Below are 23,856 nucleotides of genomic sequence, written 5' to 3'. Positions count from 1 at the left end.
AAGAGCAGGGCAGCTTCATGATGCTAGGCAGTGAGATATTTTCTAAGTAATGCATAAAAACCATCTTTTTCAAAACGGAGTACCATTTTCTTGTGGAGTTTTACCTGCCCAACACTGACGAGTTTCCTTTTCTTCTCTTGAGGTGGAGAAACATCCAGAGGTTTTAATATCCCCCAGTGCAAGAGCAAAACTGCACCAGGTTTTGGATTCAGCCTAGGTTCCAATCCTAGACTTGAGACCCACTCGCTGGGCAATCTTGGGCAGGTTTCTTAACCTCTCTGAATCTGTTTCTTCACTGTACACAGTAATCATATCCATCTCATAGAGATGTGAGGGTTAAACGAAAGAATCCAAATGTCCCATGTGTCTAGCACATAGTAAACATTCTATATAAGCTGTGGCTGCTAATATTATCGCTTATAGTATTATTAAAGGGTGAGTGGTTGTTTCAGCCATGTTGCAAGCTGACTACCAAAAGAAAGTTTTTATTATGTTCTTTGTACATTTCATACAGAGTGGTAAAAGCCATTAGACATCCAATAAAAGAAATGGGTTCTGTTCGACATCTGGGTAACAGACTCATCTTGGCCAATCGTCAGCCAGAGACAGAGAGACAGAGACAGAGAGAATCAATTTGTTGTTCCACTTATTTATGCATCCATTGGTTGCTTCTTGTATGTGCCTGACCGGGGATCAAACCCACAACCCTGGGGTATCAGGACGAAGCACAAACCAACTGAGCTACCTGGCCAGGGCCCATTCTTCCTTTTTGTTTTTGTGTTTGGGGTGGGTGATGAGAGAGAATAATTTGTATTAAAACACACACATATAAATAACCTCCCAGGAATTTATTTTGTGTTCTGTTCCAGTCAATCCTCACCTTCACAGGCAAACATTGTTCTGATTTCTATCACCTTAGAATTAATGTTTCCTATTTTTGTACTTTACATAAGTAAAATTGTATAGTATATACTCTTGTATCTTGCTTCTTTCGTTCAATATAATAGAATGTTTTTGAGTATATTGGTACTTTTTAATGCTGAGTAGTATTCCATTATATAAATATGCCACAACTTGGTTATCCATTCATCTGTTTCCAGGTTTGGGCTACTATAAATAAGTCTGCTCTGGATATTCTTGCACAAATCTTTTTGTGGGCACATGTTTCATTCATTTCATGTGCATTTGATTTTTGATTATAGGATAGTTTATGTTTAACTCCATAAAAAAACGACAGCTCTTTAAAGAGGCTGCACCATTTGCATTCTGATGGAATCAGTGTATAAGAGTTCCAGGTGCTTCACCTCCTCCCAAATTTAGAATTATCAGCCTTTTTTATTTGAGTAATTCTAGTAACGCAAGAAGTGCTTAGCACAGCACTTGGCATAAAGTTGGCTTTCAAAAGAGGTTAGCTATCGTTATCAGAGTACATGCTCAAACATTTTACATAAAGGGCATCCAAGTTTCTTCTTTCTTATAATCATATCTTACTGTTCTTTTTGCTTTAACCCCTCCAAAAACCACATTATAATAACCTCCACTATAGACCATGCATCTATTTAAGTATTATCATGTTTAAATAGGTGCTCATAAATCTATCCAAGTAGTGTCTTGGCTTTAGAAAGAGAACGGGGCAGAGACATCACCCATGTCTCCCACGATAAACAGCAAGTGCTCAATAAATAGCACGGGTTCGCCTTTCTCCTGCAGCTGCCTAGAGCGTAACTTCCTTCCCACCCTACTTTGCTCGGGGATCTGTCCCCATCCCCTGGGGATTACGTGCTCTTTGGAGCTGCACAGCTCTGTGGTACCTCAAACTTTGCTCTTCTCACAACAGCCCCTTATCTAGTCTGCAAACCTGGGTGTTCCTTCCTGAGCACAGCGGGGGGTGGGGCGGTGGGGGGAGGGGGGTGGAGAATCTGGGGCCTTGGGTGTGGCTGCGCGCTCAGGCACAAAAGTCGGAGCTGGACCAGACGCACGCTGGTCTCTGGGTGGCAAAGCCAGCAGCTACGTCGCAGCTGCTCCTGGGCGAGTTGCCAAGGGACCCACTTGCCAAGGGACCCACTCCTTCTGCAAACCTGTACCCCAAGTCCCCCTGTGCCCATATTTCTCTCCGCCCTGCCCAGGCTTGGTTATCTCCTTTAGCTCCCTCCCCGCTGGCCGCTCCGTAGCCCACGCGGCTGGAGCGGGGCACCTCCTGCGGCGGCCGGAGGGGGCGGCGCGGGGCTGGGGCGCCGCGCACGGGGGTCTGAGATGCCCGGGAACGGCTCCTCCGCCAACTGCTGCGAGGCGGGCGGGCGGGCCTGGCGCCCAGGCTGGCCCGCGAGCCCCCGCCCGCCCTGGGTGGCGCCCGCGCTGTTCGCGGTGCTCGGCTTCACCACGGTGGTGGACGCCCTGGGCAGCCTGCTGGTCATCCTCTCGGTGCTCAGGAACCGCAAGCTCCGCAGCTACGCAGGTGAGCGCCGCGCCCGCCTCCGGGCGCACGCGGTCCCCCGCGCCTGGCCCCGCGGTCCGCCGCCGTCCGTCCTCAGCTCCGGGCTCCCCTTGCATTTCTAGCCTAGTGCCCGAGTTCGGTGTTGAACTCGAAAGCTCGGGTGAGCTCCCGCCTTCCGCGGGGCGTGCGCGCTGCCGTCCGCCTCTGTGGCCGGGGCGCGCTGGGCGCGCGGGGGAGTTTTCCCTGCGCGCTTCGGGCAGGGCGCGCGAGCGGGGGACCCGCGGGGCCGGAGGACGTCGCCCTCCTCGGCGCTCCAGTTTGTGCCCCTCCGTGGCCACAGAAATCTCGGGATCTTTAACTCTTCTCTCTCGTCCCCTCAAGCACTGTGGCTTTACGCAGTAGGTGCTTAGAAAACATTTGCCGGGACAGTGAGTGAATTATTGGAAGCGCTCTGGGGGGCTTTGGGTCGGGAAGTTGTCTCCAGGTGATTTCAAGACCCAATTCCAACCGAGAGAGTGCAAATGCAGAAGTCTGCAGGCTCTGCCTGGACTGAGCTAGATTGCTTTGGGATGGTGTTTTGTTGTTGTCTGTTGTCTGTTTTTTGTTGTTGTTTTTTTCCTGAGGCCAGGGCATTCGTGAGATTCATTGAGGATTAATACAGTGATTTGGCTAAGTAGTGCTGCAATCTTGAAAATTTTTTCCCACTTTCAATCCACCCTCATTTTCTCCTTTCCCATACTCAGGTCGGCAGGGAAACAAAATGAGAGGGAGGGAGTATCTGAACTCTGGCCCTGGAGGGTCACTGGAGTGTGCTGACCGTTTCTGCTTGGAAGAAGCTCGATGATCTACTTGTCAATTTGTAATTTGACAAGTTTGGGCCTTAGAGGCAACTCACCTACTGGCGCGAATTAAAATGAAAACGTAACAGCAGAAATTCAACTATCTAGCTTAAACATGCTTTTCTAAGGAGCTAGCATTCAGAATGGCCAGTTTTAGTAAATGACTATATGTTTACATTTCGGGTAGCCCTGTGACTCTAGGATTTTTATCTAAAGAACAAACCAAAAAGAAAACCCCAAAACCCCAAAAAACAAAACTGAGCTTCTATCCATAATATGGAAAACAACATTATTAAGAAGTAAGCTTTCTAACTCAGTCCTTTCAGTAGTGGTGGCTAGTATTATCTGGAATGTATTCACGATATTATTGTAACCTTTGAGTAAAAGCCTGTACATTAGGAAAGAGCAGGTTGTGATTAGAAAGCTGTATTGGATCCTGCCAATCACATTGTCTGTTTGCTGCGGCCACAAGCACTCATTTCCTGCACAGGGAGGCAGGAGCAGACGGAACCGTGCCCTCCAGGTTCTGACCTGGCGGCTTCTCTCCCTGACTGACGGGGTGTTTAGAGAAGGCCTGGTGGGCTGTGGCTCCTGCTCTGTAATTCGGCCCGCCTTCCATGAGAGAGGTGGCTGAGGGCCGAGTGTGCTGCCTCCTTTCCCTCTCCCACCCTGCTGGCCTTTCCCGCCCCTCTAGCTGGGCTCGCAGAAACCTTACTGATTTGAGAGCAGGGTCGGAGCAGGTAATGCACATGTGAAGTTGCTGGCACCTCCTCTGTTCTATCCTTCCTACCTCCTGTTGAGTCTGCTACAGCTAAGCACCAGAAAATAAAAACGTAGCACTGTATCTAAGTGACATTGATTCCTGGCACACTGGTGACTGCGCTAGTCATGCAATTTAACCAGTTCCTATTTCACCATTGGCTTTATTAATGATAGTAATGAAAAATCATAGTATTGACTTTAAATCATGTTGGCAGAGTGGTCATTCAAAAGGTGCTTAAAAACTTAACTTTGAGTAGTTAGCACCCATTCCACTATTAATCAGGTCTTTTTTTACTGAAGAGTTTGGATTTTCTTTAAGAAACTCTTATCTCAGACCTTTCTGTAATTAAGTCTGGCTCCTTAATTCAATGGTATCAGGAAGATAGGCGTGACAAGGAGAACACATGTGTTTCCAATAACCAAGCACACAGTCCATATTAAGGTCATAGCACCTTTCTCAGCAGACGTCAGTGTCCTTTACTTGACTGTTACAAACCCGGTTTCTATGTGAAGCAGACCCTTGTCATTCATAACAGGGATGTTCCTAATAGCAGGTAAGTGGTCAGAATAACTGTTCTTTTTTTTTCCGGGACCGACCTGTCTGCTGCGTCTGTTGCTACAGGCTCTGGGTTGACTTTTTCAGGGATAGGACTAGAGAAAGGTAGACAGGGAGGGATGGAGAGAAGGTAGGAGACAGAACCAGGGCACTGACTCAACTTGGAAGGTAACGCCAGGCGTGTGCTCACTCTTTGCAAAGTTCTCAGAGCCTCGCACAGCACACATGGCACTGGGTTGGCATCTCGTCGTTCTCAGTGTGTGCTTCCTGGGGACGTTTCACACTTTGGGCTCTCCTGACAGCTTCTGAGGACTTTCCCTTGTGCCTGACACTGCTACCTTTACCCCAAACAAGGCCTCCCAATATCAGTCCCTGTATTTTTAATATCTCTTCCTTCCCATGCTGTTCTGGAACCTTCCTCCATCAAGTTCCTTCTCTCTCTTCTGTATTTGTAACCTCTCCCTCTGTCCCTTTAGCCAACACACACAACACACACACACTTGTGCATGCATAGGTGTGTACATACACACGAGGATTTCCAGTGTTTAAAAGAAAGAATCCTGCCCTAGCCAGTGTTGCCAAGTGGTTAGAGCATTGGCCTGCACACTGAAGGATCAGAGGGTCATGAATTTGATTCCTGGTCAAGGGCACATACCTGGCTTGCAGGTTCCTTCCCAGCTCATCCCGGTGGGAGACAACCAATCTATGTCTCCCTTCCTCCCTTCCTCCCTCCCTTCCTCCCTCATACTCTCTCTAAAAATAACAATGGGAAGAAATATATATCCTTCCGTGAGGATTAACAAAATAAAAACAAAGAAGAAAAAGAATCCTTCCTTGATTTTATGTCTCCTAATTTCTTCCCTTCTCAGCCAGACATCTTAATATAATAGCTTCTATTCACTGACCACCCATTGTTTCCCAGGTCCTCAGTCTGGGGTCTGGCCTTCTCAGAAATGCCCCTCCGTCCTGTGTGACACTGAGGGCCACCCTCTCCTTGGAGCCTTTCATTCCTTTGGCCTACCTGGGGCTAGTTTTTTAATTTCCTTCCTCTCTTCCTCTCCCAGATGCCTGATCCCTGGAAGTTATTCTTGGTTCCTTCATTCCGCACATCCTCATGTTCCTTGCCTTAGAGTACTCCGCAGATTTCCCCTTTCCTGTCCTCTCTGCTCTTACTGCAGTCTACACCCTCACTGTCTCTTGGGAAAGCTGTGTCCGTAGTTTCCAGGCGATGGCTTTCCCGCTCCCGCGCCCGGCAGCTGCTGCCACCGCCACAGCCCCCTCTGCCTTCAGTGGCCGCGCCCCATCTGCTGGCCAAGCTCCGGCTCCCGAGCGGCGAGCCCCGGCCCCTGCGCGCTGGGCTCTGCCTTCACCTTGGGAAGTTCTCTGCCTCTCTTCCGCTAGTGAATACCTCCTTCAGCGCCCTTCCTGGGGTCCCCTACAGGGCTCTTGGTGTTAACAGTACTGTGAAAGGCGCAGTTACTGTCTTCCTTCCTTCCATGTGCCCTCCCATTCCGGCCCTCTCCTCGCTGTCCTGTTGTGAGTTTTTCTCTCTCCCCACTGGACTGTGAACTCATTGGGAGCAGAGACTTTTATTCCGTTTCTGTCCACAGAGCCAGGGACACAGTAAAAACTGAATGCAAGTCTGTTAAAACAAATTAAAAATGGATAAGATACCAGGGAAGCGGTCGGACCAAAGGAATTAATTTTGCTTCATGAAGTGGGGTAGACCTGTTACAATGCTCAGCACTGCGCAGGAAACCAGTACAATTCTCATGGAACTGAACGGCTTTCAGCACTAAAAGCCCAAAGCTCACTTCATTCCTGTCCTTGAAAGCTGACCGGCACCTTCTGCACAGAGGCGGGCCTGCTCCCTGATTGCCGCGGTGCGGCCAGCAGGCTCCAGCTGCCCCGTGGCTCCCTACGGTCGTGCTCCAGGGGCTCCTTCAGGAGCTGGCCCCTTAAGCGGCCCCTAAAATGTGGGCCTGGGCATCTGCATAGCCAGCCACACGGCAGGGAGCTGAGAGAAACATTCCTTAGTGTCATATCGAGGTCATCTCCATTAGCGAGGAGAAAGCGCAACAGCACCAGTCCCGCCTGGCCCCTTGCGCAGCGACCCTGCCTTGCCAGCAACGGGCAGCAGCCAGCGTCCAGCAGGGGAGCCTTATGCTGCAGCTGGGCTGAAGAGGCTGTCGGGGAGGCGCGGTCAGCGAATGGAAGCTTGGCCGTTCCTAGGACATTTCGGGGATTTGTAAGGAGGGAGGGTATCAACGGTCGCCGAACACACAGGCCCTCGGCCGCTCTGTTCACTCTGCGCCGCAGCGGCCCAGCGACGCTCAGGGTCTGCGCCGTCCCTTCTTTGGAACCGGTGACTGAGTTGCAGGTTTCCTGCTGGGAAGTTTCGTCCTGGCGGGTGTTTTGCGTCCCCAGGTAGGTCAGAGCAGAGCCCGCATGTGCATGTGGCCCCTTTTTCCTTCCCCTTCTCCTGCCACTTGTTGTTTGAGGAGGTAAATGATAAAGGAATAAATAGGCTGGCCCTAGACAAAGGCTCTTGAGAGGCGTGGAGGAACTATTTAATACACCTACGGCCCCTGCTCTCCACGCGTTACAGGGGAAGGCAGGGCCCGCTTCATCGGACTCTATCCTGCTGCGGATCACGCACGAAGATGCCGCTAGCTGACAGGTGTCTTTCCACCTGCTGAGCTTGCCGGGTTTGGGGGGCTTGTTATCAGTGGCAGACCAAGCTGGGCTACCTTGGAGCCCTTCCCTGATGTTGCCTGAGCTTTCCAACCTCACATTTCCGTTCTGAATACCTTATTACCTCTTCCCCAAGCAAAAATGAACACATTTCTAATCCCCAAATTACATCTTTAGCCAAATAATCACGAAAGCTCATAATCCTCTCTCATTCCTACAGTGTAGCTCTCAATGGCCCAGGGATGTGAAGACTTTCGTGGTTGACTGCCTTCCCCACCCCCAGAAAGTTGGATTCCGTGTGTAGCATGATGCTGATCTTGGGTCTCCCCATTCTACATATTTACTGCTGGAGGAGCGTACATTAGGGAGTTGGGAAGTAAAGTCCAAAGCCCCAGCTCTTAAGGAGCTTATACTCTAGAGGCAACATCTTACCTTCTTTTTAAAAAAATATCTTTATTGATTTCAGAGAAAGGAAGGGAGAGGGAGAAACATCAATGATGAGAGAGAGTCATTGGTCCTCTACCTCCTGCACGCCCCCCCCCCCCCCCCGGGGATGGAGCCCACAGCCCCGGCCTGTGCCCTGACCGGGACTCGGACTGTGATCTCCTGGATCCCAGGTCGATGCTCAACCGCTGAGCCACACCGGCCGGGCAGCACCTTACCTCCTTCACCCTCGCGCTCCCCACTGCCTTCTCACAGCTCATCCACAGCACCCTAGTCCAGCTCCCTGAACCTCTTCCTTGTTCTCCCTGTGCAACTAATAATAGTAGAAAAACAATAATAGCTAATATCACTATGTGCTTATTAGATGCCAGATACAAGTCTCTCTCATTTAAAAGAATGAGGGAGAGACACACAAAAAAGGGAACAAAACCCAGCCCTGCCCAATCCGCCACCAGAGGACATACCTTTCTACGTCCACTCCGTTCCTGTCCTTCCCCTGAAGGCAGAACTGATGGAGGGAGCAACCTGGACACACAAGTTACCCTCCAGCCTGCAACGGGACTTGCCCTCGCTGACACCACTGTTGAGCTCCCAACTGCCCAGCTGAACGGACATTTTCTGTTCTTTCTCACTTTTGGCGATGACCAAGAAAATCTACACCATTGCCCTTAATCCACTTGACACTTCTTTTTGTTGATTTCCTCCTGTGTCTCTTCCTGTTCTTTCTCACTTTTTCTCTGTGCAGCTATCGGCAATTCATATAATCCGAGTGCTAGATTTTTGATCTATAAAATGGAAATCACACTATCAATGTTAAAGGGTTCTGGTGAGAAACACTTGAGTCAGTTTATATAAAGGCACATTATAAACTTGACGATGCTATGCCAATCGTCGTTTTGTTATTGTTAAGTGTAATTAAGGTAATAAAAGAGTCTCCAAGTGATCTCCTTTGATGATTCTGGCAGAATGTTTTGTAATAAACATAGCTTTTTAGAAAATGAATGCTTATGCTATTAAACATATTTTCTTCTTTTAAGTGGTCAAAATATTCCCCCAACATATTTTTGTTTACACTGTTAGCTTGCTTAGCAATCCTTTTTCCCTTTAATTAAAAGGAAGTTAGATTTCAGCCCAGCCCTTCTATGATCCATCCATACACTCTAGGATTCTCATAAATGATGTGATTCCAGAGGAAAACAATTCCTGCCCTCAAAGAATTTGGGAATAGAATTAGGAGCTTACGTTAATATAAAAGACGTTTTCGTATTTATAAGGAAATCGGGTTTTTAATAAAAACTTGATCTGTTCACAGTGACTTCAGATGCCTATCCTTAGAAAGTGATAAAACTCTCTCACATTCATTTGGAGATTATTATAATTTCTCGTGCCCTCCCCATACAAGACCCTACTGGAGGGATCATATTTCTGGGATGAAGGCAGCCTGTTGCAGGGTCTCGGTGATTCTGCCCAGTTTCTTGAATTGTCCTGCCTAAGCAGCCCTGTCCCCCGACACTGACCTCAGCCCCGTGCCAATTTATCTCTTCCCCACGCTCCCCACTGTCTCGCGCCGACCTTCCTCCAGCTCTCGCTGCACCGAAGGGCCACTGTTTCTGCGGCTGCTCCGCCAGCAGCACTGTTGGCATCAGTGGCAGCGACCGTGTCTTTCACCCGTCACTGTGCCCTGCCCAGGCGTGGCAGGTGCTCAGCAATGGATTACATGTTTGGATAGGTGGAAGACGAGAGAATAGAACAAGACCTTAAGGCACAGGAAGCTTAACCCTGTTAGAGGTAACAGACCACCTGTTGACTCCCCTCCTACTCTTCACCGCACCTTGTTTTTATTTAAGTGTCTTCTCTGTGCGTCCCTAAGCTTTGTAAGGGGAGGGAGTGTGTCTGTCTTGCTCACCACTTTTCCCTGAGCCCTGGCATAGGCAGAGCCAGTGCCTAGCAGATATTCAGCAATATTTACTGAATAAATTACTCAATGACTGTGTATGTCCACATTGCCTATTTTAGCTCAGTGACGAGGGACCATTTAAATCCAACAAAGTCTTCTCCCGGGCATGCCGGGTGAGCACCAGGAAGAGAGGCAAGGGATTGGAGGTAGCTTTGTCTTCCAGAATTCTCCTATCTGATGAAGATCAGGTAACTCAACACTCGTTGGCTCTTTCCTAGTTTACCAGGTCCTTGATAAGAAATAAATTTCCCAGAAAGAAGGAGAGAGGAGGCGAAGAGAGAGGGGACTGAAGGGAATTACATATTAGTGAACAAAACCCTGTTGAACCCCGTTGTCTTGTGTCTACTGATACACCCTGTCTGATGGAGGAAAATGGAAATCATTCACACCAGGACTTGTGATATAACTATTCTTTAGAAGCCTGTGCACTGGTGATGACCAGTGCTGTGTGCATCCTGGTTGATTTCTCACCTGTCCAGGGAAGAATTGGATAGAGAACTGGATCTTTCTTTGACTGTCATCCAAGTAGGACCCGACTTCTGACAGATGGGAAACAAAACCTGAGTTTTATTCGCCTGATTTAGAATGGCATCAAGAAAGTCATAAGACAGTGTGACATCTGGGCAGATGACTCTACAGCAGGAACTCGTTGATTTCAGCCTTTTAAGAACAACTGAGTAATAGGAGAGAGTCATTGAATCACTTTCCATGTGGAGTCGAATGTGTTCTCCCTGCTATTTACCAGCTGTTTGCCAGCCTCTGGGCATTATTAGGGGATGAGCCACATTAACATGGCAGAGCTTGACTCGCTTTCCTAGGGAAACAGACGAGCTGGCAACGGCTCCCAGCAGCTCTTGACTTTCTCCCCATGTACTTTCACGTGCCAAAAACTTGTTTGCCGCTTATCAGGCCTGGTGGAGACCAATATTCCTGTGCTGGAAAGAAGTGATTTTCCTCATAGAAACAGCCATGAGGAATGTGCATGAGGAGGGGGAAGGAGGCCTTTAAAAGACAAGGAGGGAACTGGTGAAGGAATCATCACAGAGAAAGAAGTTCATTAACTCGCCCAGGTTCACATGGCCAGAAAGCGGCCGAACTGAGATTATCCCAGGTCACTCCAACTCCCAGCACCACCTCCAAATGCTAAAGGGACATTTAAAATCCAACTGAAAACAAGAACTTGGAGAGAGGAAATCACTCGCTCTGTTGGGACCAAGTGAGGTCTGAGTAGGGGAGTTAGAGACAGAGAGCTACCAGTGGAGACAGCAAACAAGGCTGGGAATTAAATGGAGAAGCAGGAGACCTCTGCACACCCCAGGCAAGTCCTCGGATGTGTATTTCTTGCCTTGCCGTACAAACCAGAAAGAATATGAGGGGCCTTTATCCCGCTGAGTCAGTAGACTCCCCAAAATAGTAGACTGGAAGGAATCCAGCAGGTCAATCTGAGGCCAGAGTCTCCTTTACCATCAACCTCTATTTGAATGTCTCGAGAGACAAGGGACACTTACTATATCACAAGAACTGTCCAAATGATCTCTTTTTATTCCCTTACATCCTGACTCCCTCCGGCCCTAACCTAGCTATCTGAACTTAGTAGTAGTTAGGTCCTGAGAACTCCCAGGGAGCTAATAGATTTCCTTTCTGTTGGTTCTGAGTGGGATTGACCCCAAACCTCTGAGGCCAAAATAGGTACCCCAGGAAGGCTGCCTGTGAGTCTTCCAGGCTCCCAAGGGCACATGGACCATGTCCCATGGGAGCTTCCTTGAGATGGGATGAGAATGTGTGTCGGGACAGAGGAGAGCAGAAGACAGCCCTTTCTCTATGCTGTGGGCTCATAACTGCAAGTTGAAGTCCACCTCACCTAAAGGTCTGACTCAGGGGACCTCCCAGCTGGGTGGCTCTGAACCCCCCTTTATTTGAACTCCCTTGAAGCTGGACCACAGCCTGGCCTCTCTGATTACTGCGCCTTTTAGACTCTTCCCATCTGCCTGACCCTTGGGCCCCTGGGGTGGTCACATCAGCCTCTGGCATGCAAAGCATATGCAGGGTGTCAGTGGGGTGTCAGTATCCTTGCCTCTTTGGAGAGTCCCCCTGTGAATCCATTCCTTCTGCCCTCTGTGTTCACCACTCTAAGGCCGGCAGCTGGCACTTCACCATGCAGCAAGAGGCCAGAGGACTAGAAACACTGTGTCCAGCACCCACTGTGTCCCAAGGGCCTCTGCTGGTGGGAGAGTATCTTTTGAGCACACAGTAGGAACTCAGAAAATACAACACTTGGTGAAAAAACAAATGGCATTAGGAATGGAGCTTCTCATGCCTTGAACTTCAAGTTTCCCAAACTTTCAGGTTTTGGGTGCTCCATTCATGAGTTATTGTTGGTTTAGAAACAGAGACTGTGTTCTTTTGGATTAAGTCCTATTTCCTCCCTAGGATGCTGTCCCGGGACATGCCTAAAGCATATTAATCAGTGATTGTTGAGGTTTTCTCAGGCTTTTTCTTAATGGCTGAGCTTGGTGATGCTGGAGAATGTTCTATTCAGAAGAGGGAGGCAGTTCAGGAAGCCGGGGAAATGTGCAGCAAAGCAGGGAGGCCCATGGAGGCTGCGAGATGGGGAGCACCGAGAGCCCCTCTCCCCCTCCACAGGCCTGGACTCAGCCACAGCACCAGGTGTCTGCCAGTGTGGAACGTGGCTTCGTTAAGGCCCCAGACAAGGCAGACGGGAACACCGGAACTCACGGTTCCCACTCCCAAAACCGTCCTCCCATGCCACCTGCAAAAAGCAATTCACATTTAGAAAAATAAATTAAAGACCCTTGGAAAATGACCTGTTAACCAGTGGGGAGAAGATGCAGAAGGAAACTGTCAGAGAGAGATCCCGAGAGGTGGGCGGGTGATGGTGGATCCACATTCCTGATTTTCAGATTCTTCTCCCCAGAATCCTTGCTGGAGTTAAATGATCAAAACCACTGAGCACCTGTGCCTGCCATGAAACTAGTTACCATTTGTGAGCACCCACTGTGTCCCCGTGCACGATGAATCAGTATTCTCACAGCTACAGTATAAGTAGCATGATTATCCCCATTTTACACATGGGAAAAATGAGGCTCGGAGAGTCTGAGTAGCTGCCTCAGTCACACAGGCGGTGGCAGCAGAGAAGCGGTTGGAAGCCTGAATTCTGTGTCTCTAGAAGCCACGTGGTTTCCACTCCCAATACGAACAATAACCAGTTACTTTGAAGTAACTGGACAAGGAATAGAATGTTTTACAGAAAAGACACCGCAGGGTCTTGTGTTGACTCTCGCTTCCTATTTCCTGTTCCAGGTAATTTGTTCGTGGTGAGCCTGGCATTGGCTGACCTGGTGGTGGCCTTGTACCCCTACCCACTAATCCTCGTGGCCATCTTCCACGACGGCTGGGCCCTGGGGGAGGTGCACTGCAAGGCCAGTGCCTTTGTGATGGGCCTGAGCGTCATCTGCTCCGTCTTCAACATCACTGCCATTGCCATTAACCGCTACTGCTACATCTGCCGCAGCGGGGCCTACCGCCGGACCTGCAGGCGCTGGCACACCCCACTCTACATCTGCCTCGTCTGGCTCCTCACCGTGGTGGCCTTGGTGCCCAACTTTTTTGTGGGGTCCCTGGAGTACGACCCACGCATCTACTCCTGCACCTTTATCCAGACAGCCAGCGCCCGGTACACGGTGGCAGTGGTGGTCATCCACTTCCTCCTCCCCATGGCTGCCGTGTCCTTCTGCTACCTGCGCGTCTGGGTGCTGGTGCTCCGGGCCCGAAGGAAGGCCGGGTCGGGGAGCAGGCTGCGCCCGCGGCCCGGTGACGTCCGGAGCTTCCTCACCATGTTCGTGGTGTTTGTGATCTTCGCCGTCTGCTGGGCCCCGCTGAACGGCATCGGCCTTGCTGTGGCCGTCAGCCCGGAAGAGGTGGCTCCTCAGGTCCCAGAAGGGCTCTTCGTCGCCAGCTACTTCCTGGCTTACTTCAACAGCTGCCTTAACGCCGTCATCTATGGGCTCCTGAACCGGAACTTCCGCAGGGAATACAAGAAGATCGTCCTAGTCCTCTGGAACCCGTGGTTCTGCTCTCAGGACACTGCCAGGGGCAGCCGCCCGGGGGGGCAGCGGGGCCAAGCTCTGCCTGCTGTCAGTGCCCAGCACCCCCTCCAGGCAGGCGCTGTCTAGCCTGGGTCTCAGGCACAGCGGCTGGGCCACGAACTTGGAACTGGTGGGAGTGAATCTGCCCCAAGGGCGCCATCGGACACCCTGCTGTGCGTCCTGTTAGCGCGGCAGCCCGTGGCTTGTGGAATTTCATTCTGTGGACAGAGGCCTGTCAGCACCCTTGGTTCTGGCAGGTCAGGGGACACCTCCTGGGGGCCATGTCCCGGTGAGCGTAGCCCTGGACTTGGCAAACACTCTCTCAGTGGCACATTCGAGTCTTGGCACTTACAAGGTCCGAGGAAGGGACAGACTAAGGAAAGGCCTGGCTGGCGCAGAAGAAGCCAGTTCTTTCCCATGGGCGGCCTCTCAACTCCCCCCCCCCCCAATGCTTTGTCTCCGCGCTGCTTTCTCTCTCCCCCAAGGGATGGTGGGAATGGATAGCTTCCTGTTCCAAGAACGGAAGAGCAAGCTCTGCAGTGCTGGGAGGTGGGTAGTGTGCAGGGGCCCCGGGGGTCTGGGGCGGGTACAGAGGGCAAGCAGTCGGCACCCTGCCCCGCTGAACTTCCCTTCACACACGTGCACGCACCCGCACACACACCATCGTGTACACTGTACCTGCCACCACATGGCACTCCGTGTGATCTGTACATATGTACACATCGCACTATACATACACATACCACAAATGCGCTGCACACGCACACTCTTCAGGCGCTTGGAGCACAGAGTCGGCCTGGCTTCCTTCCCTGGTTCCACCGCGTTCAGTTGTGTGAGTTGGGGCAAGTCCCTCAACCTCTGTGTTTCTCAGCTACTCACCTTGAAGTGGAATCATGCCAGTGCCTCCCAGGACTGTTGTGAGAATTCACTGGGATAGTTAGATGAAGAGCTGAGGGCAGTGCCTGGCACATGGCTGGCACTGAGCAGTCATTAGTTTTGTTGTTATTCTAACTACATAAAATGAAAGATAACCTTGAAGGAGAGAAGAAATCACACACACACACACACACACGCACGCACGCATGCACATGCATGCACACATGCACGAACATGCCCACACATGTGTGTGCACACGCGCGCACACGCACGCACACACGCACATGCACACAGGAATGCGAGGAAAGAGGGAAGATGTGAGTGGAAGTGGGAGAAGGGCAGCTCCACCCGAAATTCATTCTGACAGCTAGTGTGTTTATGGACTTTCCATTTGTAGACAAACAGACTTATCTGCCATCTTCACACCCACAAATATTAATCAAGTGCCAGGTCCAGCAGGAGCGACAAAAGGCATATTGCCTGCCCTCCGGGAGGCCATAGTATGTTAACAAACAATATCAGCTCACATTTATTGGGTGTTGGCTTTGTATCAGGCACTTTGGCAAATGCGTGGTATATATTATTTCAATTAATCCTTATCAGATTCTTTGAGAAGATATTATTATCCATATTTTTAGCAAGAAACTGAAAGACAAAGTTGAAATGATTTCCTGAATTCACAGAGCTGTTGAATTCAAAGCTAGGGGTGGAGCCCAGGTCTGTCTTATGGCAGCACCCACTTTGCCCACCTTCCCCCTATACACACACCTTAGAACGTGTGGCAGCAACAAGGTGGAGTGGGGTATGTACCCCAAATGTATTAGATGCCTGGGGGCTCCAAAGAGAGAGAAGTTACTCCGGCCAGCGGCTGCTTTCCAGAGGAAGAGCCCAGGCGCTGGTCCAGCACCAGGCTGGGTGCCCTCCTTCCCGTGTAATGTGAGGACTGAGGCCGGGTGCTGTACTTAGTCACCTTGTTACCTGGGAGCTTGTTAAACATTAGCAAGTGCCCCGGGCTCCATGAAGGTGTCCAGCTTGGAAATCTGGGGAAGGCCCTAAGAATCCGATTCAGCCCGTGGAGGTCAGGACCAAACTGTTAGGAGTGTTGGTGTTACAGCCCAGGTTGCTGGCACTTGGGACCCGGTTGCTGGGTGTGGAGAGTCCTGCCCAGGGAGGCCTCCCAGTTCAGACCTCAATCTGAGAGACACATGAGGCCTAAGGCTTTTCTTTAAGCTAAGGTCACTTTTCCTGACTCTGGAAAGAGCCTGAGCTGACCAGGTTCTCTGTCCTCTCTGCCAACTGCAGGGATTTGCCCTTCACTCCCGACTGGGAGGTAACAAGGTGGCCCCTCATTCTCCCCATCCCTAGCTTGGAGCCAGGTGGCCCAATAAATGCAGATGGGAAGAACACAAGTTCTCTTCAGTTTCCTGATTTGCCAGAGCTCAGCACTGCCAGTCCACTCACTAGGTCCTTTTTTGTTTCCACAGGTTTTTTTATGATGACCCAGGAGCTGAGAGAAGGAAGGGGTGTGGGGAAAACCTGGGACATCAGCCCATGTACATATTCAAGTGGAATGGCCCTGATTTTAAATAAATACTATTTTTCTACAACAGTGTGGGAACTCTACCCAATCTCTGATTCCTAGACTCTGGACAATTTCTTTGACGTCACCACTTTGCAACCTTCCTCTCCATCTGTATCAGTTTGCTAGGTCTGCCATAAAAAGCACCACAGAGTGGGTGGCTTAATCAAGAGAAGGTCCTGTAGTTCTGCCTTCAGAATGTTTGAAGCTAGAGCTGAAGAGAACCTGACTAAAGCTGCAGACACAGGTCCCTACAGATTGGACTGAGGCAGACCCCTCACCCCACCAGAAGTCTGACAAGAGAGTGGGTGTGCCCTTTCCTGGGGATAAATGTACTCTACTTCTGTTTTGAGTGTCCTTTCCACAAAATGGCTGGTATACAATAAAAAAAAAATTATGAGACATGCAAAGAGGAAAGAAAATGTGACCCATGGACAAGAGAAGAATTATCCATAGAAGACGACCCAGAGATGGTGCAAATGTTGGAAATAGAAGATAAGAACTTTAAAATAACTTTGAAAAATATGTTAGCCTGGCTGGTGTTGCTCAGTGGTTGAGCATCGACCCAGGAACCAACAGGTCATAGCTCGATTCCTGGTCAGGGCACATGCCTGGGTTTCGGGCTCGATCCCTGGTGAGGTGTGTGCAGGAGGCAGCCAATTGATAATGTTTCTCTCTCATCAATGTTTCTATCTCTCTATCCCTCTCCCTTCCTCTCTTTCTAAAAAAAAAAAAATCAATAAAAACATATTAAAAAGAAGAAAAATATGTTAAAGGCTGTAGTGGAAAAGGTGGACAACATGTGTGATGGCAAATTTTAGTATAGAAATGAAATCTGTGGGAATGTATCACAAGGGGGTTGTTGAAATGAAAAATGTAATATCAGATGTGAAAAGTTTATTTGAAGGGCTTAACAGAAAACTGGACAGAACACAGAAAATGAAACAGAGCAAAACTGGTAAAGGGAAAAGGAGTGTGGGGAAAATCTGAATGAAAACAGGTACAAACTTCCAAGAGACCTCTCCGAGTGGAGTCACAGAGGGGACAGTTATTCCAGCAACAAATTGTGACAACAAGCTTGGAGTGTTACCTACCAGAGAACCTGACCTGAGCCGAGATGTCCAGGATTTTCACTGGAGGTCAGTCATACAGGCCCTCTGCCTAGCATGTACCGAAATTCCAGACTCCCCAAAGACAGCTGGTGTCCATCATAAACCATGATATTTGTATAAATTGGTTATGTTCAGTGAGCCACTCTTATCAGTTACAAAATGGTGGAAACCTTGACATCCAAGTTCCCAGATGCCACCAAGGCCAGCCTCACAAGCAGGCCTTTTCTGAGGATGGCAGTCGAAGACCTGCTATGTTAACTCTTTTCTGCACCTTCCCATATTGCAAATTAAGTACATTGAAATAACCATGATCAAAGAAAAATCACAAGGGAATAAAATGTTTTTCATTGGCACAGTGGAAAAGACTATTACTGGTAATAGAGTTCTCTGCTTCCTCTTTTTGAAAAATCTCAAGCTGACAAATTATAATTGGATCTGAAGTGCACTCACAGAGCATCGGTGCAGTTTCTTTCACGGTAGTGAGGTAGAAGCTTGGAGATCAGCCAGCCACCTGAAATGCTCTTGGATCAGGTCAAAACGTGCATGATGGGTGACCCCATGCTGAAGCTAGGTGGACAGAGGGTCAGGTGAAACGAAGCTGTCTGCCGCTGACCTGGTTCAGGTGGCCGGTGTGCACAGGTGAATGACGGGCTAGGTGTAAGAGAGGGATGGTGGGGCTGATTTGCCACATGCCAAGGCAGCCAACACTCTTGGCGTCTTCCATGGACTGCCTCACCTGTGCAGCACTGTGCATGGTGTTCGGCAGGGAGAGAGGAGAGCAGACAGGAGTCACACCTGGTTTCTGCCGTCTGAGCAGTTCACAGTCCCATGGGAGGGCCTTCTAACGCACAGAGAAAACTCTTCTTTTCTAGGCTTTCCTGCTAGAACCCTGACTGTGGTAGAGGGGGCAGTGGTGTGAGGGAGGGGAGGAGAACCACAGCAGTAGTTTCAAGACCATTTGTCACTGACTGAGTGCCTGCTATGGGGCAGGCCCTATACGAGCGCTTTCTGCCCATCACCACCTTTATCGTTTCCCTGGGTTAGGTGTTATTATTGCCATCTGATGGAGGAATAAAAGGGATGTCACATTAAGTAACTTTCCTAAATGTATAAACAGATCCACCTAACTGAGTTCATGTGGGAGAATCTGGGGCTCTCCCCAAGCCCCAGAATGATTGTGTCTGCCCACCACTGCGGGAGTGGGTCTTAGACTAGTTAGATGTGCACCCATGATGGGGTAGTGTGACTGCCGAGAATCACGTCTGGATCATGGAGAGCCCCAGCGTGTAAACAGTTCATAATGTACCTGTGCGTTTGACAAGCACACTGACACTGGTATCAATTTAGACTGCCTCCCAGCAAGCATTTTTTTTCCTTCGAAGCATCCCCAATTTTGCTTCATTCAATTAGGCTATCTCGGAGGCGGGGGGGGGGGGGGGGCTCTTTCTTCCCAGGAACCCTCCAATCAGGAGTAATTGTTCTTTACTGGCCACAGTAGCTGAACATTTTTCTAACTGCACAGAGAAGTTAAGAAATAGAAACTTACTAATGTTTGATCAGATTGCAGTTTCCAAATCAGGTTCTGTACCACCTTCGCCCTGCACCCAGAGCCTGCACACTGCTGTGGGTGACGGATGCATGCTAAGGAAGGCTCTACTTAGCAGGGAAATTCATCATCATCAGGGGCATGAAAATTCTCTGCCCTCACGCTTCTTTGACTATTTTCCTCAGTACAGATTGCAAATCACATTATTTTCTTCATCCTGCAAAGAAAAAGATGAAATTCATTCCTGCCCCATGCGCAGACGGAGCATGGGGTAGACAAGCAGGCAGCCACTGTGCGCACACGCGCAGCATCACTCATCTGATCAGACAAAGCCCCGCCTGGGCCAGGGGCAGAAAGCAGGTGAGACGGACCTGCTGCCAGCCAAGGTGCCCCCGGGCAGGGCTTTCTGAGAGAAGTGCGGAGTTACAGGCCGTAGCGAGCCCTACGGCCTTGCAAAGCATTGGCTGTTTCAACTTAGCTGCAGTAGCAGATTTAAGTAGGATAACCAAATACATTGGAAACAAAGAGGGACCCGTTAATGATTATGTAAAGACAATAGCTGCAAATCAGACCATCCCGGGTACAGTGGGACCTGCGGTATCTCTAATTTTAGGAAAATACACTGATACAAGGGAAAGTTACAGGAGAACTTTGAGATGACAGATCTATCAGAACCAGGAACAGTTAAGTTAGTTTCTGTCTATGTTGAGGTCAAATGCTTAAGAGGAAAAAAATGGAAAAATTCAACCCACTAGTGGTTTAAATTGAAATACTTTTGTAAATGCCTCCCCCCCCCCCCCCCCAGAAGGCAATGCAGTATTGTCTGTGGAGTGTTTAGATGGCCCAGAGAAAGTGCTCATCAGTGTTAGCAAAGGTGGGGAGGCACGTAGGAGAGGGAGGAACAGTGTCAGTCGTAGTGTTAGTAGCAGCAGCATTGTGCTGGGGGGAAGAGGTGTGAGTGGATACCTGTCCATCGGGCCATGGCTGGTCAACATGAGCAGCCCGGTCACTTGCGGAAGGAGCATGGGGCAGGCTGCAGGGAATGAAGATGGAGTTGCCATGGGTCTCTTTGAAATTTGAGTTTGCAAATTTAGCCTCCAAGATAGCATGCTATGGGTGTCAAACAGATCTGAAGTTAAATTAAATACTAACATGTCACTTTCTGGCAGTGAGACTCTAGCTTCCTTATGTGAATCCCCTGAGCACCCAGGTTCCCTTTCTGTGAATGGCATAGGATAACAGCCACCTCCTCTGGTCACAGGGAGGGTCGAACGACTGTGTGTAATCACATGCCTGGCACTGGGTCTGGCACAAAGTAGTTGTCCCATCCCTAGAATTTCACATTATAATGAGGGAGAAACTGGCAGGCAAGATTGAGGGGAAACTCATGCTTTATTTAAACTCTTTTTTGGTGTTATTAATCCTCACACGAGGATATTTTTTTTATTGTTTTTTTAGAGAGAGTGGAAGGAAGGGAGGGGAGGGAGAAAGAGAGAGAGAGAAACATTGATGTAAGAGCCACACATCGATTGGTTGCCTCCAGCAGATGGCTGGATGAGAGCCGGGGATTGAGCCTGGACCAAGGTACATGCCCTTGGTTGGAATAGAACCCGGGACCCTTCAGTCCTAGGGCTGATGCTCTAACCACTGAGCCAAACCCGGTAGGGCTACACTCTTTCTTAAAACCAGGTTTTTATTTGTTTGTTTTTAGTACACTGAGCACACAGCTTAGAAAGACACTTTTAAAGACAAAAAAAATCTGAAGTGCGCTAAACCTTAAGCATCACGCATTGATTTCTATTTGGGTCTTTATCATAGACTTTGGCAGAGTGTGCCTTTGTAAATCACACCCTCCCTCTTAACTCGGAGGCCACCGCTCTCGCCCCATCCGCAGTGTCCTCCCAGCTCTGCAGACCTCAGGGTGAGGTACGAAGGCATGACAGGTGTGCATGGACACACAGGGCAGTGCAGGGGCTGGAAATGAGTGGGGAAGGTCAGGACCTAGCAGACGGCTTACTTAGAGTTCAAGAGCTGTGTGATCGGAGCTGTGACAGGGCCCAGGTTATGTGTTGGCAAGAATAATCTGAGAGCAGCAGGTAGGATGGATGGAAAGGATAGAGACCAGGGGGTGGGGGACCATTTGGAAGACTAATTCTTGGGGAAATACAGAGAAAACTTTACCTGGGGTAGTAGCCATGTGAATGGAAAGCAGGTAACCAAAGCTAGCAACATTTCAGTGATAAAGTCTATGGATTTCAAATAGGTTATTGCAACTTATTTATTTATTCTGCTACCTGGCAGTTAAGTCACCATGGCTTAGAACAACCCACCCTTCAGGCTTCATCTCCTTTTATCTTCTAACTCATCGAAAGCACTGACCTGAAAATTGGGATTACCTGCAACCTTATACCTTAACTATGACATAGAGAACCCAGACCACCTGTGCAAACAAAACTTCATTTGTTACGTGAAAAAACTTGCCCAGGAAGATAAGGTTTCATACTAATATCTAATTTCACTGTGTGTTTCAGGAAATCCTTATAAACCGATGGGATCAGGCAGAGTTTGTTTATTTCGGCAACAGCTCTCCTATGAGAACAATAAATTTTGTTCACCTGGGCAAACAGCTTCTTAGTAGACAACAGTTTACTCCTCAGGATCTGCTAATCCTAAACTATCATGTCACAAAACTCGCCCAGTCTCAGCTAGTTACCCACTGGGACTCACCCTAAACCACGAAGCCTGTGCCCCCAAACCTTACAAATACCCTCCCTGACTTCCCCTTCTGAGATACTGCTAAGGCTTAATGCGGTGTTTTCCCTTAGGCACCCGCCTAATGAACTTAGCTTTGTTTGACCAAGAGGCTTTCTGGGGATCTCTGCGGAGTTCACAAGCATCTAGTCAAACCTGACAACTCGAGGTCACAACCACGCACAGTTTCTCTGCAGGAGGAACACTGCTGCTCTCGGAGACCATGATCCTGCGTGGTCATGTATGATGTCCTGGCTCTGTGAGCCTCTGCCTTCTCTAGACACCCCGTACACACACACACACACACACACACTCACTCCTGATGTTCCTTCCTTCCCTTTGCCTCATGTCAGAGCTGTGCATGTATTTGTTTTATTGCTGTTTGCAGTGCCACTTCTATTTAACATGAAGATGCCAACACGGTGCCATGCGCATGACCAGGGCAAAGCAAACTTATTCTAAAAGTGGTTTTAAAAATTCCCGAAGTATTTAAGAAGAGCAAATTAAGGGAATGTAAAAGCCTTGTGTGTGTTTTCTCCCCTTAAGGCAACATTCTAAAAGGAAGAGCTCTCTGTTATAATTTAGAATTGTGTTCGGCTTTACAAAATAGGCTTCTTCCAGTTCTTTTCAAGGTGCCTGATGATTCTTTTTTATTCTCTTTCGTTTTTACACACACAGGAAATCCACACATCAAAGCACATCGGCCGAGGTATCCTGGGATTATCCTCTCCTGTTGGTGCAACTCTCTTCTTTCTTTGTTTTTTGCAAAGTTGGTGCAACCTACTTCTTTCTCCTATGTAAATCCTCCTAGAAACACATCCCTGGCACCGTGCTGGGTGTTTTATGCGTGGGGCTCCCATGTGGTTGGAGCTCAGCTGCTGAGGAAGAACAGGAGACGGCACACCACCACCGGCTACACTGCCCTTATTTTGCGCACAAACCCTGTTTCTAATGAAAGCTTGGGCATAAACAGAGAAAGAGTGATGGATTGCCAGAGTGGTCGAGAATGAAGCAGGGTTGCATTGGAGGATGACAGAAGCCTCAAGAAAAAAAAATCGAATATGAGTAAAGCAATCAGGCACAGTGGGACAGTCCCGGCAAGCATGCCCGAGTGTCAGTGACAGGGAGGGCAGGAACCAGTCCTAGGTCTTGGCTTCATCATGGCAGCAGGCTATGGGGGTCTTAAGACCTGGGTGAGGTTACATAAATCCAAACAAGCACGCCCAAAGCTCTTGTCACGTTTACTTTATTGTCACAGTTTACCCTCTGTACTCACCACCCCCCACCCCGTCCCCTCTATGCTGTCACCATAACAACCATATCTAAAGCAAGTGACACAGCGATTAGCAGGAACGACAGAAGAAGTGAACCTGCCCAATACTCTCCCATTTAATGTAGCCGCCGATTTCCTGTCAGTTCTCTTCCCATGAGCTTTCAGTATCTTGAGATGGGTGACACCTGCCTGGAATCACTGGAGACTTTATTCCCCATGTTAGGACCAGATCAGGAGTGGTCCTCTGTCCCCAAATATTAACTGATCAACTTGATATTAAATGACTATAAAATATAAATCTGGATAAAGACAAAGGTGCAAATTTCTAAGACAAAAGGAAATGCACATGTTCTTTTTCAGTTCATAAGGAAATGCTGTAGGTTTATCCTGGGGGAACCATGGAGAAGAATTGTTTTCCAAACCTTTTAGCTTCCAGATCTCTGCTGCTTAAGGGAGATACCCCTTCCACCATCAGAGTACTGGAAGAGGAAGGCTTGCCTCATCAGTTATTGCTACACCAAAACCACAGTCATTGTTCTGAACTGGTTAGACCTAAAGTCATGGTTTAGACCTCAAAGAAATGGATGTCCCCCTCTCAAAATTTCAGCCAGGGAAATCAGGTTGGATAGAATTTATAACGTAGCTTAGGATTAAGTCGCTCTTATTTTAATGACTCAGAAAAATCTTCCTAAGAGTTTATTTGTAGGAGGCTTTTATTAACCAGTTTTCTGTTTATATACATACTCTGTTGTCTGGTTTACCCAATTACCAGTAAAAATTTCTTATTTTTTCTCTTTAAATGGTGAATCGTTATTAATGTACCTTGAAGAAAAACAATATGCCTACTTAGCCTATCATAGGATGTATGAGCTCCTCTCGCTCTCGATGTCACAATAGCCTGTTTGTTACAACTCCGTATGTCGCTCC

The 23,856-nt window shown here is 48.8% G+C and overlaps 1 protein-coding gene across 1 annotated transcript; it reads left to right on the top strand.

The window, feature by feature from the left end:
* Nucleotides 1-2,253: 2,253 nt before the first annotated feature.
* MTNR1B (melatonin receptor 1B) lies at nucleotides 2,254-13,879 on the top strand. Its single transcript, XM_087822153.1, has 2 exons — nucleotides 2,254-2,455; nucleotides 13,008-13,879. The coding sequence occupies exons 1-2, from the start codon at nucleotides 2,254-2,256 to the stop codon at nucleotides 13,877-13,879; spliced, it is 1,074 nt and encodes a 357-aa protein (XP_087678279.1).
* Nucleotides 13,880-23,856: the final 9,977 nt, after the last annotated feature.

Source organism: Miniopterus natalensis, chromosome 11 (genome assembly GCF_054644295.1).
Source record: "Miniopterus natalensis isolate mMinNat1 chromosome 11, mMinNat1.hap1, whole genome shotgun sequence".
NCBI classification, from domain to species: domain Eukaryota; kingdom Metazoa; phylum Chordata; class Mammalia; order Chiroptera; family Miniopteridae; genus Miniopterus; species Miniopterus natalensis.
The sequence above is the reverse complement of the archived record's forward strand: the minus strand, read 5'-3'. Positions and strand labels throughout refer to the sequence as shown.

Bases quoted from the DNA above. Each gene is read 5' to 3' on its own strand.
- MTNR1B (XM_087822153.1), top strand. From the start codon at position 2,254: ATGCCCGGGAACGGCTCCTCCGCCAACTGCTGCGAGGCGGGCGGGCGG. The intron at 2,456-13,007 runs GTGAGCGCCGCG...TTCCTGTTCCAG, and splicing joins CAAGCTCCGCAGCTACGCAG to GTAATTTGTTCGTGGTGAGC.